We start from the raw sequence: 16,647 nt of genomic DNA, 5'->3' as shown, positions 1-16,647 counted from the left end.
ATTATTATAAATGGAATTTCATTTAAAATTTCAATTTCTGATTGTTACTTGTATTTAGAAATACATTATTTTTTGTACATGGGTCCTGTATTCAGCAACCTTATTAAGCCCTCTTATTAGTTCTAGATTTTTGGACATTCCATCAGATTTTCTATATAGGCGTTTTATAGTCTTTCTTCTAGCATATAGATGCCAGCCATTTCTTTTTTAGGCCTTACTTTTCTTGTCTTATTACACTGATTATAATCTCAAGTACAATGTCAAATAAAGAGTGGGCATCATTTGTTTGTTCCTGATCTTAGTGAAAAAGTATTCAATCTTTCACTCTTGTTTGATATTAAATATAGGTATTTAGTAGATGCCCCTTATGTCAGAGGTCCCCACAATCATCCTCAGGCTCACAGAAGGATTCACAGGACTCAGAAGTTGTTCTACCCATGGTTACAGTTTATTACAGTAAAGTATACACAGTGAAATAAGCAAAGGGGGAAAAGCTCATGGAGTGGTCTAGAGGAAACCATGTATAAGCTTCCAAGTGTCCCCTCCCAGTGGAGTCACATAGAACACACTTAATTCATATGTGTGTGGCAAGTGCAAAGCACTGCCAACCAAGGATACTCACATGAGTCTAAGTGCTCAGGGTTTATGCTAGGAGTTACTCACATAAGCATATAGCACCCTATGTGACTGACCTTAGCTGCCGACATTCCAGACTTCCAGAGAGAAAGCAGGTGTTCACCATAAATCTCACTGCCAGTGTAAACTATCTGGATAAACTGGTAGAGCATAGCTCAAGATGTCAGGCATGCAAATATACTCATTAGACAAACTAAGAGCTCAGTTCTCTGGGGCTAGGCAAAGGACAGTCAACGGAAACAGGTCTTTCTTGAGAACATACATAGTTTGAGCACCCTAGGCCTGCTGAGTTAGTCCTTTTCTGCCTATTGTTTATCAGGTGAGCAAGTTCCTTTCTACTCCTAGGCTGCTGAGAGTTTTTATCAGGGATACTGGATTTTGTCAAATGCTTTCCTGCATACATTGAAATGACCATACAGTTTTTCATTTTAGTTTGTTTTTATGGTGAATTACATTGACTGCTGTTCAAATATTAAACCAACCTTGCATTTTTAGGATAAATACCACTTGGCAATTATGTAATCTTCTTATAAGTTAGACTCAATTTGCTAAAATTTTGCTTAAAATTTTTGTATCTATGTTCATTAGAGATATTGGTCTATAGTTTCTTGTACAATCAAAGTTACATCTTTGATTGGTTTTGGTATCAGGATGTCGGCTTCATAGAATGAGTTGTGAAGTATAACTTTCTCTTCAACTTTCTGAAAGCTTGTGCAGAATTAGTATTGTTTCTTCCTTCAGTGTTAGAATTTACCAGGGAAACCATCTGCACCTGGAGTTTTCTTTGTGAGTAGGTCTTTTCTATAAATGTAAACTCTTTAACAGATTTGGGGTTATTCATTTATCTCCTCTTGAGGGAACTCTGGTAGTCTGCATCTTAGAATATGCCCATTTTGTCTAAGTTGCCATACTGATTGACACTGAATTGTCCATAAAGTTCCCTTATTACCTTTTAATGTCTGTAGTGATATTATGTTTTTCTTGCCAATATTGATAATTTGCCTTCTTTTCCCCCTGATCTCTTTGTCTAGAGGTTTATCAATTCTACTGATATTTCTCAAAAAAAAAAAATCTCTGCTTTCATTGATTTTTCTGTTTTCACACACACAAAAAAAATCTCTGCTTTCATTGATTTTTCCGTTTTCATTTCAATGATTTCCACTCTAAATTTTATTTCCTTGCTCCTGCTTGAGTTTAATTTGCTCTTCTTTTTCTAGTTTCTTAAGAAGGAAGCTGTAGTTCACTGATATGTGACATTTCATTTCCAAAATAGGCATTAAAGTAGCTATAAATTTCCCTTTAAGTACTGTTGTAGCAGCATACCACAAATTTGATATGTTGTCTTCACTTTCTCTTTGAATAATGGGTTAAAGTGTTTTTTACTTACCAAATGCTTGCAGGTTTTACAGATCTTTTACTGAATTCAAATTAAATTCCATTTTGATCAGATAGTATACTGTACATGAATTAAATTCTTTTAAATGTCCTGAGATTTATTTTATGACCTAGAAGATGGTCTTATGAAAGGTTCCCTGTGTAGTTGGGGAAAAAAAAAAAAGTGTATTCAGCTGTTGTTGAGTATAATAGTCTACAAATGTGAATTAGATCAAGTTAGCTGATAGTGTTGTTCAAGTTCTCTATATCCTTGCTTATGTATACCTATTTATTCTAGAAATTGAGAGAGGAGTATTAAAATCTCCAACTATAACGGATTCGTCTATTTCCCCTTACAGTTCTATTAGTTTTGCTTCATGTATTTTGAAGCTCTTATTATCAGATATATAAATGTTTAGGATTGTTACTGATTAACTATACTCTTTATCATAGGAAATGACATTCTTCATCCCTGATAATATAATTATCTCTGAAATCTTTAATATACCACTCAAGCTTTCTCTTGACTGGTGTACCAATCATAGCTCTCTTTCCATTTAGCATTATACTATTTGTATCTTATTTTCAAAGTGTGTTTCTTATAGACAACTTATAATCAGGTCTTTCTTTTTACTCATCTGACAATCTATGTTCCAATGGAAATGTCTGCAGCATTTACTTTGGTATGATTATTGATATGGTTAGGTTTAAGTTTATCATCTTGCTATTTGCTTTTGTTCCATGTGTCCTTTGTTCTCCTTTTCATCTTTTTCTAGCCTCCTTGGATTGAGCACTTTTAGGATTCCATTTTATCTCCATTGGTGGATTAACTATAACTCTTCCTCTACACACACCATTTTCATTTTAATTTCATCACTTCCCATTCACTCTAAAACCCATTCTAATTCAGTTTTTCTAGCTTCTGGCTCAATATCTCCCATCACCATCACAAACAAGCAAACAACAAACAACACTTGCTAGGACTTCTAAGGAACTTCATGTTGCTAAGAGCATGTATGCTCTTTTATCAGTCCTCATCTTCTTTGACCACTCAGTAACATTCCACAGTTTATCCTCTGTCCTGAGTTACTCTTTTCTTGATTTCCATGAAATCATACTCTCTAGATTGTCTTGGATTTTTGGCCACAAGTTCTTGATCTCTTTTGCACCTTGATTTCTATGCAGCCTGTAACTTTTGGGCTCTGCGGGCTCAGTCCTAGCCCCTTTTCTTGTCTTTCTCAACATCTTTGAAACATGGTCCTCAAGAATTATGAAGTAGTTCATGGGCATTTTCAGAGGAAAAATTAAAGGAACTTGTTCATATGCATTTTGCAAAGTTGAAATATAAGAGTAATAATGATTTTCATGAAAACTTTAATTTCTTTAAAGTTACCAACTCACTATGTCATTATAATCAGTCTGTGTTGATCATTTCATATCAGCTAGGGCTCAGCAAATATAGTGGTGTACAACTAAGTAAATTTTCACATCATCTTCAAACAAAGCCTCAATTTACTTTGGTACAGAAGAGACCAAGACTAAAGAGGTATTCCTCAGTTAAAACAGGTAAAGGTCCTGACATCACTGAGAATTTGTCAGTCCAAATTTAATGCCCAATTTAATTGTGAAACAAAACAAGCTATTGACAAAACTTCTTTATTAAATGACCCTGTTGGAAGTCATATAGTATCAATGGCACATGTTATGAGAGAGCTGTTATTGTCACGTGAGTGTTTCAGCATGTTTTGTCTTAAAATTGAACAAAGCTCTTTGTGGAGGAAACACAAATCAGTTCTTATAGTATATATACCCTGTAATGAGATAAAAGTACACAACTTTTTGTTTTTCTTATCAGTGAAAACTCACAGCACAAGGGAAGACAGTTTTCACTTAGATGGTGATACTTTCCTGAGCTGTGACATGGATTGGAAAAGGTGCGACCAACTCAGAATTGACAGACCATGAGCTATACAAACAGCAAGAAAAGGTGTTGCTCCAACACTAAAAGGTGTTTTAAACACATGGAACAGTTAGAAGTCAACAATATGCCTCCTAATTGTAATTGAATGTTGAAGGAAATAATGAAAATTAAGTATCAGCAAATCTTGACAACTCAATATGTGCTCTTGAATGTGTGGAAAGAAATGGCAGTGTTTGCAAAATTACCCTTCCTACTCGAGTTTAAAGCATGTCAAGGAAAAAAAAGTGCTGACAAGAGTTTCCAAAAGGACAGATGAGATAAAAATATTTCTTTATGATGCTGATAATACTAATAGCCATTCTTGATTTCCAGAGGCCTACTTAAATATATAGCTAAAATACACTCAGCATCTGAAATAACCTGAATCTATTATTTCAAAGCCAAAATATCCCAATTTTTAATGAGGAGAATAAGATGTCAGATTTCTCAGTCACAAAACCATGCAACAAATAGTTCGATTGCTAGGGTATGATTCCTTCCCAGAATCTGATGGCTTTCTTCACTCATCAGAGAATGAGACTGATTTTATTATTGTGGATATATAAAGAACACATCCAAATATTACAACAATACATGAACTGATACTTTCCAGAGACTGAAGTAATCAAAGAAGGACTAAGAATACATTTGCTGCTGTCTTCCAAACGTTCAGGCTGGTTGAAACATTCATCCCTACAGTTACTTAATCTTTTAAGTGTGTCGATTTGGCAATTGATCAAACACTAGGAACAGTCTTCAGGGAGAAATTTTCTCATACTTTCTCAATATGTATTTGATCTTGGCATTCCAAAAAAATCTGAAAGAACCAGCAAACACCAGTTGCAAATCTTGACAATCTATAATTACAGCATGGAATTTCCTAATTTAGTAGAAATACAGGGTAAATAAAAAAATCAGAGTATCTGGATCTAATCTATAGCTCTACCTATCTGTCAACAAGTTAGATACATACTTTGTAAGAAGCTACAAAAATATATTTTTCAATAATAAAAACATTAATTTTTTAAATACTACTTTCTTGTTTAAAATTGGTGATCATTGGGATGCCTGGGTGACTCAGCGGTTGGGCATCTGCCTTCGGCCCAGGGCATAATCCTGGAGTCTCAGGACTGAGTCCCACATCGGGCTCCTGTGTGGAGCCTTCTTCTCCCTCTGCCTATGTCTCTGCCTCTTTCTTTCTGTGTCTTCCATGAATAAATAAATAAAAATCTTTTTAAAAAATAAAATAAAATTGGTGATCATGGAGCATGGGTACTGAAAGTTTAGGAAATATTGTCCCAGGGGAGCTCACTTCATGCCATGATTTTAAAAGCCATCTAGACAGACTAAGGGCAAAATTGCCACTTCTAGCCCAGTCTTCCCCTCTGAGCTCCAGACTCACCTACCCAATTGCTTCTTTGACTTTATTGCTTGAATGCCTCACCGGTGCACTAAACCCCAAACCAAACTCTTGATCTCTGCCATATCTTCCCCTTTCCAAGTCTCCCCATCTCCACGAAAAAAATTCATTCCTCCCAACTGCCTGTGCCAGAAACCTAGCACTCTTTATCCAAAGTACAGTCTGAAGTGATCCACTTCTATGTCTCTCTCCCTGCTATCATTGATTTAGTCCAGATCACCTTCATCTTCACCCTGGAGTACACTATAGCTCCCTAAGTGGTCTTACAGCCTTTCTGATGGCCCTCTGTATTAGTTTTCAATTGCTGCTGAAACAAATAACCACATACTTCATGGCTTTGAGCAACACAAATTAATTATCTTACACTTCTGCTGAAGTCTGACATGGAACTCACTAGGCTAAAATTGCCATGAGCTTGATTCTCTTCTGAAGGCTATAGGGGTGAATCTTGTTGGCCTTTCCAACTTTTAAAAGCTACCCACACAGGGCATGGGGGTGGCTCAGTGGCTGAATGTTTGCCTTTGGCTCAGGTCATGATCCTGGGGTCCCACATTGGGCTCCCCAGAGGGAGTCTGCTTCTCCCTCTACCTGTGTCTCTGTGTCTCTCATGAATGGATAAATAAAATATTTAAAAAGTAAAAGCTACCCACATTCCTTGCCTTGTAGCCACCTTAGTCTCCAAAGCCAGCAAAGTTGACTATTCTTCCATAGCAACATCTTTCTCAGACTCACTTCTTTTGTCTCCTTCTGCTTTTTAAGGATGTTTGTGATTACACTGGGCCCACCTAGATAATCCAAAACAATCTCCCAATCAAAAGGTCAGTCTTAATTTCCCTTTGCTATGTAATTTAAGATATTCAGTTTCTGGGTCTGGGGATTAGGATGTGGGTATCTTTGGGAGGCCATTATTCTGCATATCACACTCCTTAGTAAGTAACTCATATTCCACACAACAGCCAGAATGATCTTTTTAAAAACATAGATCTGTTCCTTCCCCTTCCTATATAAAATCCTCCAATGGCTTCCCACTCTTCTAAGAATGAAGTTCAAAATCCTAAACATGTGCCACAGAGTCACGCTTGGCTAGTTCCTGCCTACCTCCTGGCCTCATATCTTGGTTCACTGGGTTTCAGCTTCTCTCTGCCTCAAACACAAAGCTCCTTTCTGCCTCGGGGTCTCTGCTCACTATTTCTGTGTCTGAATAGCCCTACTCGCCTCCCATCCAACCTTTACTGGATCAATCGATGAAAAAGTGGCTTTCACAGTGTGGACTTACCTGATCTCCCAGCCTAATATTAGCTCCCCCTATCATACAGTGCCATTGTTCTCTCTCTCTCTCTCTCTCTCTCCCTCCCTCCCTCCCTCCTCTTTTTTAGAGCTTTTACTGCAATTGCATTTAAATGTTATTTGTGTAATTACTGGCTTACTCTCTGCCTCCCTGCACTAGGCTGCAAGCTGGTAAGGGCTGGGACCTGGTCTGTTTCGTTCACCACTGTAAATGCTGAGGCTTGGAACTGACTGGCTTATGGTAGGTGCTCAATAAATAGATGGGTGCTATCAGATATTATTTCAAAAGCAAATCCAACTCCTCGAGGGTGAGCTGCATAAGTAACAAACCTCAACACTCTGTTTGAGGATTTTGGACCAGGTGCGTCATACTCAGCACTTCACCTCACCCCAAATTTCAAACCTGTTACAAAAGTCTGCCTCCAGCCTGTATCACAATTCTGATACTCCAAAAACCATTAGACTCATTGTCTTGGCCTTGTGCTGTATCTGCTATGCCAACCCTGGGGAGGCCAGGTCATTTCCCTATTGCTGCCCATGCGCTGCACCACTAGAAAAAAAGTTCTCAAAATATGGAAGTTGTTGTTACAAAAAGGTCATGATTTTCTGCAGCTCAGTAATCTTTCTGTCCCTGTGACTTTCCTCATAGGCCCTTCTCTACCTACTTTAAGTCTTATATCCTAAGTCAGACTGGAAAAAGTACGTGTTCTAGAGCTAGAAAGTCCTAGATTTAAAACTTGGTTCTGTCCTCATTCAGAAAGGTCACCAAACTTTAAAACTTAGTTAGTATCATCCCTAAAAAAGGGAGGATAATAATTTATTAATTCCTTCTTCATGCAGGCATCAGATAACCTCAGTGTGGGCACGTTTGCTTAGCATCGTCTCAGCCACCAAACACTGGCACATCACACTATTCACTCAGCTTAACTTAATCCACTACTAGAACAATTAGAAAGAATGCCAAGATACAGGTATCCGTATATGAACCCATGATGAAATGTTGATCTAGGAAGACAGCTTCATAGACACTGTGTTCACTACAGAACTTTCGTTTCCAGGAACAAATCCTACCTCCATCCTCCCCCATGCCCAAGACACACTGCCTGACTCAGAAGAGATATTACACAGATATTAGTTACCACCACCCATAACTCCTCCATCCCCTCTCTCTGAAAATGCCCATACTAAGACTTTACTCATCAGATATGCACTTTCTCCATTTCACTCCTTTATCCAAACTGTACCTGCCATTCTCTTTCACCTTTGTGGTCTGTGGTCATTTTGCTTATTTGCCCTTCCCAAAGGACCACTTCTATAAGTTCAACACCTAGCTCAGATTTAACTTATGTTAGTAAACCTTCCCAGTCCTCCAATATCCTCTGGTATCACTTCTGCTCCCCAAACTATATTGCAAGACCCCTAAGGAGCAGACTCTGACTTGATCCATGTTTGTAATGCCCCTCCCCAGTGTCTAGAATGTTTAATATGTGGTAGATACTTAGTAAATAGTTGTTGAGAGGGTGAAGTAATGAGTCAATGATTGGCTTCTCTGGTAATCCAATTTGGGACTAGCAGAGAGACAATCAGTAGAGGTGTCTGTCACCTGGCTCCGGAATAGGGTTAAGACTGAAAAGGTACGTTTGATAGGCATATTCACTACAGTAGTATTTGAAGTCTTGGAGTTCACCAAAAAAAAGGATGTGCTAAGAAAAAACAAAGGTTAACACTACAACATTTCAAGGGTAAAAGAAGGCAGTGTAGTTAAGATGATGATTCAAAGATAAATCATAGGGCAGCTCAGGTGGCTCAGTGGTTTAGCGCCGCCTTCAGCCCAGGGCCTGATCCTGGAGACCCAGGATCGAGTCCCACGTCAGGCTCCTGCATGGAGCCTACTTCTCCCTCTGTGTCTCTGCCTCTGTGTGTGTGTGTGTGTCTCTCATTAATAAATAAATAAAATCTTTTTAAAAAAAAACAAAGATAAATCATAGAAAGGAGAAAAAAATCCAAAGCAATACAGTCCCAGGGGAGAAAAAGAAGAGAGTCCTGAAAAACACCTCTCGTGCATTAATGTTGCAGAAAGACAAGAGATTGGAAGTATAAAGTTCGCTACTATATGTGTTGATTCAAAAGTTCTTGATGAGCTCCTGGCAAGTAAAGTGTTAGGGGCAGAGTTGGGGCTGGAGGGGCAGAGGTATGAAAAAGAATGAAAAAAAGTCTAAGGCTGTTCTTTCAAGAAGCTTGACAGAAAAAGGAGAGATAAGAATCATAGTGCCTACTGAGTCTGGAAGCAACTGTGAATATAAAATAACAGAAAAAGATGGCTCAGCAGGTAAATCACTGCACTAATACACAAATGTTACCACTGCTGTCACCCGGCAACAGAATACAGTAAAATAGGACACGGATAATCATATATTCCTGTTGTCTACTCACCTGTGTGATCCTGAGAAAATAATTTTCCCCTCCCTTAGCTAACTCATCAGATTCTTTTAATAGTATGAGTTCATATGTGGGAAGGAATTAGGGAAGAGTTCATCATTGAAAGTAAGGTTGTAATACTGTGACACATCGGTCTGTAATCTTACAGATGTTTGTCATTTTCGATTTCCTTCATCAGTGAGACAAAGAGAAACTGAAACTCTCTGATATTTAATAGTGACTACTTACTCCACTCCCAGCAAAGAGGAATAAGACAAGTGACACAAGAGGGTAGAGAAAGGCAGGATAAAGTCACAGTATACACAGTTAAGGCAGTGTTGGCAATTCCTTTCTACAGATTTTTGCACCTTTTTTTAATGGGGGTACATAAGTCAGGGCTCCCTCCCTCAGATGGATGGAGAACTGCCGAGAGCTCTTATCAGAACTGAGTGTGCCTGCCGCTTCTGCCAATCAGATCTGCCTTGGCACGGACATTATGCTTGCCTCAAGGTGCCTGGTCAGTGAAAAGCTTGACTAGATATCACTGACCACATGACTGTCTTGAAAGATAAAATTTTGTACTGAGACAAAGTTTATAACTCTTTGGTTATCCTGTTTTAGGTTTCTCCCCCAAGGAAATGTTGCAAGCTCAGTGGTGGTTTTCCAAACTCAAACCATGCAATATAGACTTTTCCTTTTCTGTTTCACTTGGAAGGGGCAGCTGCGTCTGAGTATTACGATGGCCCATATCAGCATAACATTTTCCTAAAGCCACTTGTGAGTAGAATACAGTATCATACAGAAGATATATTTGCAATAAGAGATATATCTGCAGCTCATAGGTGGTATATTAAGGCCATAGATGTCACCAAAAATACACAGGGAGAAACCAGGCAGAAGTCTTCAATTCAAGCAGCTCACAGGGCCTTCCTTCACAAAGTAGAATTTATTATCTCACTCAATGGTAAGAAATGGCAAACAATTTCAGTTGATGGGTAATGCAAATGTTATCTGCATTTATCTTCAGGATACATTGTGGTTGGTTGGTTTGTTTTAAATTCCTAAGTGTCTGGCTTAGGGTAACATTAAAACTAATTTTCATTCCATGAACACAGCTGGACAAACTGTCCAGATGCCCATCCACCAATATAAACTAACAAATTACCAGAGAAACACAAAGAGAGAATGCTGACTGTATTTTTAAAAACTGAACTGTCCTTATTGGTAGGATTGATATGTTCATAGGAAGGAAACCAGTGTCAGTAAGGAAACCCCGTAGCATTAAGACATATTAGGGTAGCACAGTAAGGGTAAGGGTCGAAAGAACAATGTGGGATTACACGTGGAAGGTTCACCACTATCAACAAAAGTCTGTTTGCTCTAGTGAAATCAAGCAAAATTGTTAGGGTGCCGACAGAAGCAGCAGCAGCATTCCTTACAAAGAAATGAGATGATGCTATAATAAACCAAATGCATGAGATACTCACTAACATCTTCATAATCCTCACAAACGTACAAATGACCCCACAGTGAGCGCTAATGTATAAGTGATGGAGGAGGGAGAATGAACAGTAGGAGCAAAGGACTGTCTCCAGTACTAATCCAGTCCCCTTTGCTAACTCAACAAATATTTACCGAGAGCCTCCTAAGTGCCAGGCTCTCTACTCTAGCCTGAAGATACCAAGTAAACAAAACAGGCGACAAAGGCCCTGCCCACGGGGAGCTTACAATATAGTGAAGAATTTTTTTTTTTGAAATACGTGCCTTTGAGCAAGACATCACCTAGGTGACTAAAAAATCTGTTATGGAGAAACCAAGACAAAAGGGACTGCTAATAAAGACTGAAAACACACACAGCAGATGCACATATGTACATACACACATACACGTACGATGCTACAAAACCAAGATTGCTGATGACAGTGAAACCATCCAAAAGCAGGAAGCCCATCCTCATGATTCTAAGTTACTTTTGCTGACATCAAATACCAGCAATCACTTTCCTCTGATGTGGCCTGATAGTGCGGGATTATAGGTAGGAACAAAACAAAAAACAAAAAAAACTTCGATGATGAGCAGTTACACAAAGACTGGGATGCCACCACCCTGTGTAAGCAACAAAGGCAAACCAACAGACTAGTTTCTGCCGGACAAAAACCTAAAACGTAACAGAATTCACTGACAGACTCTCCCAGTCTTCCGGAACTATATTCCAGAAGTGGGGGGGGGGGGGGGGCCGGGGGGCGTCAGTGCTGACCGCAGCAAAGGAGCGTCTCAGGCTGAACACGAACCGGGGCAGTTATCTCGGCCTGGGCCTGCGGGCAGCTCACAGACTCGGCCCAACAACTCGCAGGGAGGGGCTCTGCCATCACCCCAGTCAAGGCCTGAGGTGGCACCTGCCCTGGCTCTGGGCACTTCCCCCCTAGCGAGAGCTTCACAGTCCGTGGATGCATAAAAGCAAAGCCGACCAAGACGCAGGCAGGCTCGGTGCAAACACCGGAGTCAAACAAGAGGGGAAGGGACGGGGTGGGGTGTGCAGCCGAAAGGTCCAGGTCATCAGTTCTGTCCACTGGAAGAAAAGAACACCTAAGCAGGCCACCGTCGAGAGGTCGGAGCGCACCCCCGGCCCCCGCGTCTGGAAGGAAGGTGGTCCGTCCGCTGAAGGGCTGTGAGAAGGGAAAGGGAAGGACGGCGCCCCCGAGGCCCACGCCGGACACCGGCCTCCAGATGGAGGAGGCGCCGGCAGGTGCAGCTGAGGCCAGGGAGAGGGGCGACCGCCAAGCCCCGCAACTCCGACGAGGAAGCAAAACACAACGGCGGAGAAACCACAGCGACTCAAATAAATCACAGAGGGCTCTAAGCGCCGGGGAGCCCGCGGGGCCATCTGCGCCGCTCGAGAGCCAGGGGCTGTCGGAGACCCGAGGGCCAGGATCTTCGCGGCCCCGGAACTCAACACCCGGCCCGAAGCGGGTGAGGGGGAGCAGTTCCCGGGAACCCCCTCCCGCCCTCTCCCCTATACCCCGCCCATTGGGTCCGCCCCGTCCCGCCCGGCTACTCACCGGATTCGCTTCCCACATAACGGTGGCGAAATCGAGCGGAGAGAGCCTGGGGGAAGGGGCTAGCCGCGGGGTCGGGGTGTTGGGTTTTTTCCGAGGGCCCCGGGGTGCGGAGGGATGGAGAGGCAACCTCTACGCAGGCCGTCCTTCTACCCCGCCCTGTGACAAGCCAGCGTCTTCGGACCACCGACCCTCCCGACTTCCGCCCGAGGCCGGCCAACCAGCGCTGGCCCCGCCCCGCCCCGGAAGCTCGTCCTGCCGCAGCCGCGGCCTTCCGGGCCGGTGGGCGGGGCGCGGGGGGCGGGGCTTGTGCTGCCCGGGCCGTCGGGGGACCGAAAGGGCTCGTCCTCCCGCCGCCCTCCGGGTGGTCTCTCCCCGCCAAGCGGTCCTCGAGCCCCGCTGCAGTTCCTCCGGTGTTCCCCGATCCGGGTTGCGGCCAGGAGTCCCACGGGCCCAGGGATTCATGTCCGCGGGGCTTGGGGACAAACCTCCCAACCTCCCAATTCTAAATCTCGTCTCTGCATCTCTGCGTCTCTCGTGAATAAATAAGTGAAATCTTTTTAAAAACCTATGGAATACAGGGATGCTTGGGTAGCTCGGTAGGTTAAGCGTCTGCCTTGGGCTGACGTCATCATCCTAAGGTCCTGGTGTCACATTCTGAGTTAGGCTCCCTGCTCAGCCAGGAGCCTGCTCCTCCCTCGGCCTGCGTCTCTGCCTCTCTCTATCTCTATCTGTCTGTGCCTCTCATGAATAAATAAATAAAATCTCAAAAAAAAAAAAAAAAAAAGAAAGAAAGAAAAAGAAGAAAACCAACCACAGTATCTGGCGTGCAGTAAGAACTCAATAAGCGACAATTACTTCCCAGCCCCCGAGGCGGGCTGTGGAGCACAGGACCTACCCGCAGTCCATGCCCTCATGGAGCTTAGAGTCTAGGGGAGAAAAAGCAAAAAAACAAGTAATAGAGATAAATAAAAAGGTGCAGTAGGGTTTGTAGGTAGCATGGCAAGTACAGGGTTTTATGAGACTATGTTCATCTGGGACAGGGTGTCTGCTTTCCTGTCGTCCCTCTACAGAGCTTAGGCTAAGACCTCAAGGACGTACTTATTGGAGTTACTTGGATAAAGAGCTCTTTATCTTTATCAAGTAACTCCCAAGAAATGGGGAGAATCTTCTAGGCAAAGGAATAGAATCTACTCAGGGGAAAGGAAAAGGAAACTGTCATATATCTTTCTGAGCTTTTCTATAGCTGCACACATTTTTAAAAATGATCAAGGAATTCCTGCAGACTTAGAACCTGATTCTTTCACTTAATATCATAGGGACAGGGATGCCTGGGTACCTCAGTGGTTGAGCGTCTGCCTCTGGCTCAGGTCGCCATCCTGGGGTCCAGGGATCCAGTCCTGCATCAAGCTCCTTGCATGGAGCCTGCTTCTCCCTCTGCCTGCGTCTCTGCCTCTCTCTCTCTCTCTCTCTCTGTGTGTCTCTCATGAGTAAATAAATAAAATCTTAAAGAATATATATCATATGGATAGCCTTCACTCCGATACATAAAAAGTAGACTCATGGCATCCCATGATTTGTATGTGAATCACACACACACATTTGAAATAATCCGTTGTGATAGATACTTAGGTGGTTTTCAATTTTTTATTATTCTGTGAACATTCTTGTACAGACATTTCTGTACATTTACCTCCTTGGAATTAATTATTATAAATGGAATTGTTCGGAGGCACTTGGGGTGGCTCAGTTGGTGAAGCATCTGATGGTTTCACCTCAGGCCATGGTGTCAGGGTCCTGAGATAGAGCCCTGCGTGGGGCTCTGCGCTCAGTGGGGAGTCTGCTTGTCCCTCTCCCTCCCCTTCAGCTTCTATCCCTCCCACCTCACTCATGAGCGTACATGCTGTCTCTCTCTCTCTCTAAAATAAATACATAAAATCTTTAAAACAAATAAGTACTGTTAAGAAGAGTGTGTAAATTCGAAATCTCTAATTTCTTCTTGTAAATGGATTGAAATAGATTTCTTCACCTTATTTTTTTTCACTTTGCTTTTTGCAAATAGTCAACCAGTTGTCCCAATATCACCCGTCAAATAATCTGTTCTTTCCCCACTACTTTGAAGTGGCACCATTAATCACGGAGTGTGCCTGTTTCTGAACACTCTTATCTGTTCTATCAGCGATATATCTGTTTATTCCTGTGCTATGTCACAATTATAATAATTTGTAACTTATTTGCTGTTTCATAAAGCAAGTCCTCTCCTAATTCTTTTCTTTTCCAAATTTTCAAATTCATGAGCCTTTCCATTCAGGAATACATCTCTTCATGTATTTAGGTATTTTATATTTCAAATACATAAAATAATCTTTGCAAAGATTTGCACAATTTTTGGGAAGTTTATTCCTAGATATTTTATGGTTTCTTGGTACTATTGTGAATGAGATATTTTCCATTACTGTAAATTAGGAAAACTATTCACTTTTTGGTTTTTTTTTTAATTTATCTTGTATCCTAACACACTGAAATGTCTTAATTCTAATAATTTGCCAGCTAATCTCTCTCAATTTTTATGTCAACAATCATATCACCTACAAATAATGCAATTTTCTCTCTTCCTATTGGATCAACCAAAATCTCAGAACACTTGAAGAATACAGGACAAGATAATGGGTTTTCAGTTTATAATGCAGTAAGACAAGCATTTGCCTCTAGTTAATTCTTGATATCATTTAAATACACTTCATCTTGGGGTGCCTGACTGGTGCAGTTAGTAGAGCATGTGACTTTTGATTTTGGGCTTGTGAGTTCAAGCCTTGCATTGGGTATCGAGATTACTTAAACATAAAATCTTAAAAATATATATATATATATATATACCTCACTGTCACCTGTGAGGTTTAAATTAGGAAAGGAGGTTAAATTTTATTAACTGTCTCTTAATCTCTATTACCATATTCACTTTTTACTCTCCTCTACTAATATAATGAACTATAATAGATAGCCTAATGTCCAACCCACCATTAAATTCTTGAAATAAAGTCTGCTTTGTCCTGTATATCTTATTCTTTGAACACACTGCTGGATTCCATTTGTTACTCTTTTATATGGGATTAAAATATATTTATAATTAATGAAACTGGTCCTTGGTTATTGGTTTTTTTTTGTGTTTGTGTTTAACAAATTTTGTTAAGTGAATAGTAGCAGTTTAAGTTATTTAGCTCTTCTTCAAAGATGGAGATTTTTACAAAGCAAGTTTAACTGGAAAGATTAGGACCGAGTCCTCAACCTTTTGTGGGGTTGGGATTATACTTCATTTTCTTGAAGTCTTGGGGTTGCTTGAGCTAGTGGTTGGAGAATGGAATGGAGAGAATACAACCGGTTTGAATATACATCACCTTTAAAAATATAAACTGCTATATCTCAAAGTAATATGAAGGTAACATTTCATAAGCTGAAAACAGCTGTGCAAATTTTAGTATTATTTTTTTTCTTATCACTCTTGATTTATGACCGCTGAGAGAGCAAGAGTGGGAATAGACCTTAGTGATCATTTAGTCCTGGGGTGGCAAACTCATAGCTAATGAGCTTTAGCACACACAGAGTATTTAAATTTTTTTGGAAGTGGCCACCATTTTAAAACTGGAAAATTTTACATTAAATACTGTCGCTCCCCCCTCTCCAACTTCTGTTAGTCACGATATTCTCACATATGTCAACAACTGGCCAAAGTCTTGCTGATCCCTTCCCACTAGAAATGGCCTCTCAGGTTTACCTGAGTTACCAGGCCAATATCTCTCATCCTTAAATTACCTACCTGGACCCTCTGGGTATTTGAAATCATACTAATAATCCACCTCTTATTTTTCTGAGGAAACGCAATGCATCTGGGACTTTCTAAAATATCCTCATAGAAAACAACTTCACTGTACCTTCTCATACCTCTCTCAAGGGTGGGCTTAATCGCTGGAGCTCAACCTCTTATAGTCTTTTGATAGATTACACTCTGCCTGTAATGCCTGACATTTTTCAGGCACAAAGTCCGGCACTGGGAATGCTTCCCTCTGTATCACAGCTCTGGGCAAAGTGCCATGGCAGTAGAAACTATGCATAGTGACTGACCACAGTCACTGGCTTTCTCAGGAACACCAAACAAATGGAAGATAATTTAGTTTATCTTTCATGTTTTCTATGTGTATTCTGGGTGGAGGCATCTAGAGCCAGGCTAACCCCAGGCCCAGGATCCTGAGTGATTGCAGTCCCCCTTCCACCTGGTTGAGTTTATGAGCTCTTTGAATGCCAGAAGAGGAGAGAGGAAATGCCTGAGGGGAAAGGAGTGAGAAAGAAGAAGAAAAGGAACAGTGGAGACCTATCACTGGAGTGCATGAAAATAATCAGAAAACCATTAGTTGAGCAGCCAGGCAAATTTGTGAAAACAAATTCAATCTCACATACAGACAATGGGAGGAGAAAGGAAAACCAAGTGAGTGGTGAGCTGC

The 16,647-nt window shown here is 41.1% G+C and overlaps 1 protein-coding gene across 4 annotated transcripts in view; it reads right to left on the bottom strand.

Annotated features, from left to right (window-relative positions):
- Positions 1-12,374, bottom strand: part of PARP11 (poly(ADP-ribose) polymerase family member 11) — a 44,016-nt gene extending 31,642 nt beyond the window's left edge. For 3 of the 4 annotated variants that reach the window (XM_077871408.1, XM_077871409.1, XM_077871407.1), the window contains exon 1: positions 12,155-12,374. Coding sequence is in view for 1 of the 4 variants with exons in the window: in XM_077871407.1 (XP_077727533.1) it covers positions 12,155-12,172 (18 nt within the window). In the remaining 3 variants the exon portion in view is untranslated. The remainder of the gene's footprint in view (positions 1-12,154) is intronic. The other variant, XM_077871410.1, reaches the window with a different exon arrangement.
- Positions 12,375-16,647: the final 4,273 nt, after the last annotated feature.

Source organism: Canis aureus, chromosome 25 (genome assembly GCF_053574225.1).
Source record: "Canis aureus isolate CA01 chromosome 25, VMU_Caureus_v.1.0, whole genome shotgun sequence".
Taxonomy (NCBI): Eukaryota; Metazoa; Chordata; class Mammalia; order Carnivora; family Canidae; genus Canis; species Canis aureus.
The sequence above is the reverse complement of the archived record's forward strand: the minus strand, read 5'-3'. Positions and strand labels throughout refer to the sequence as shown.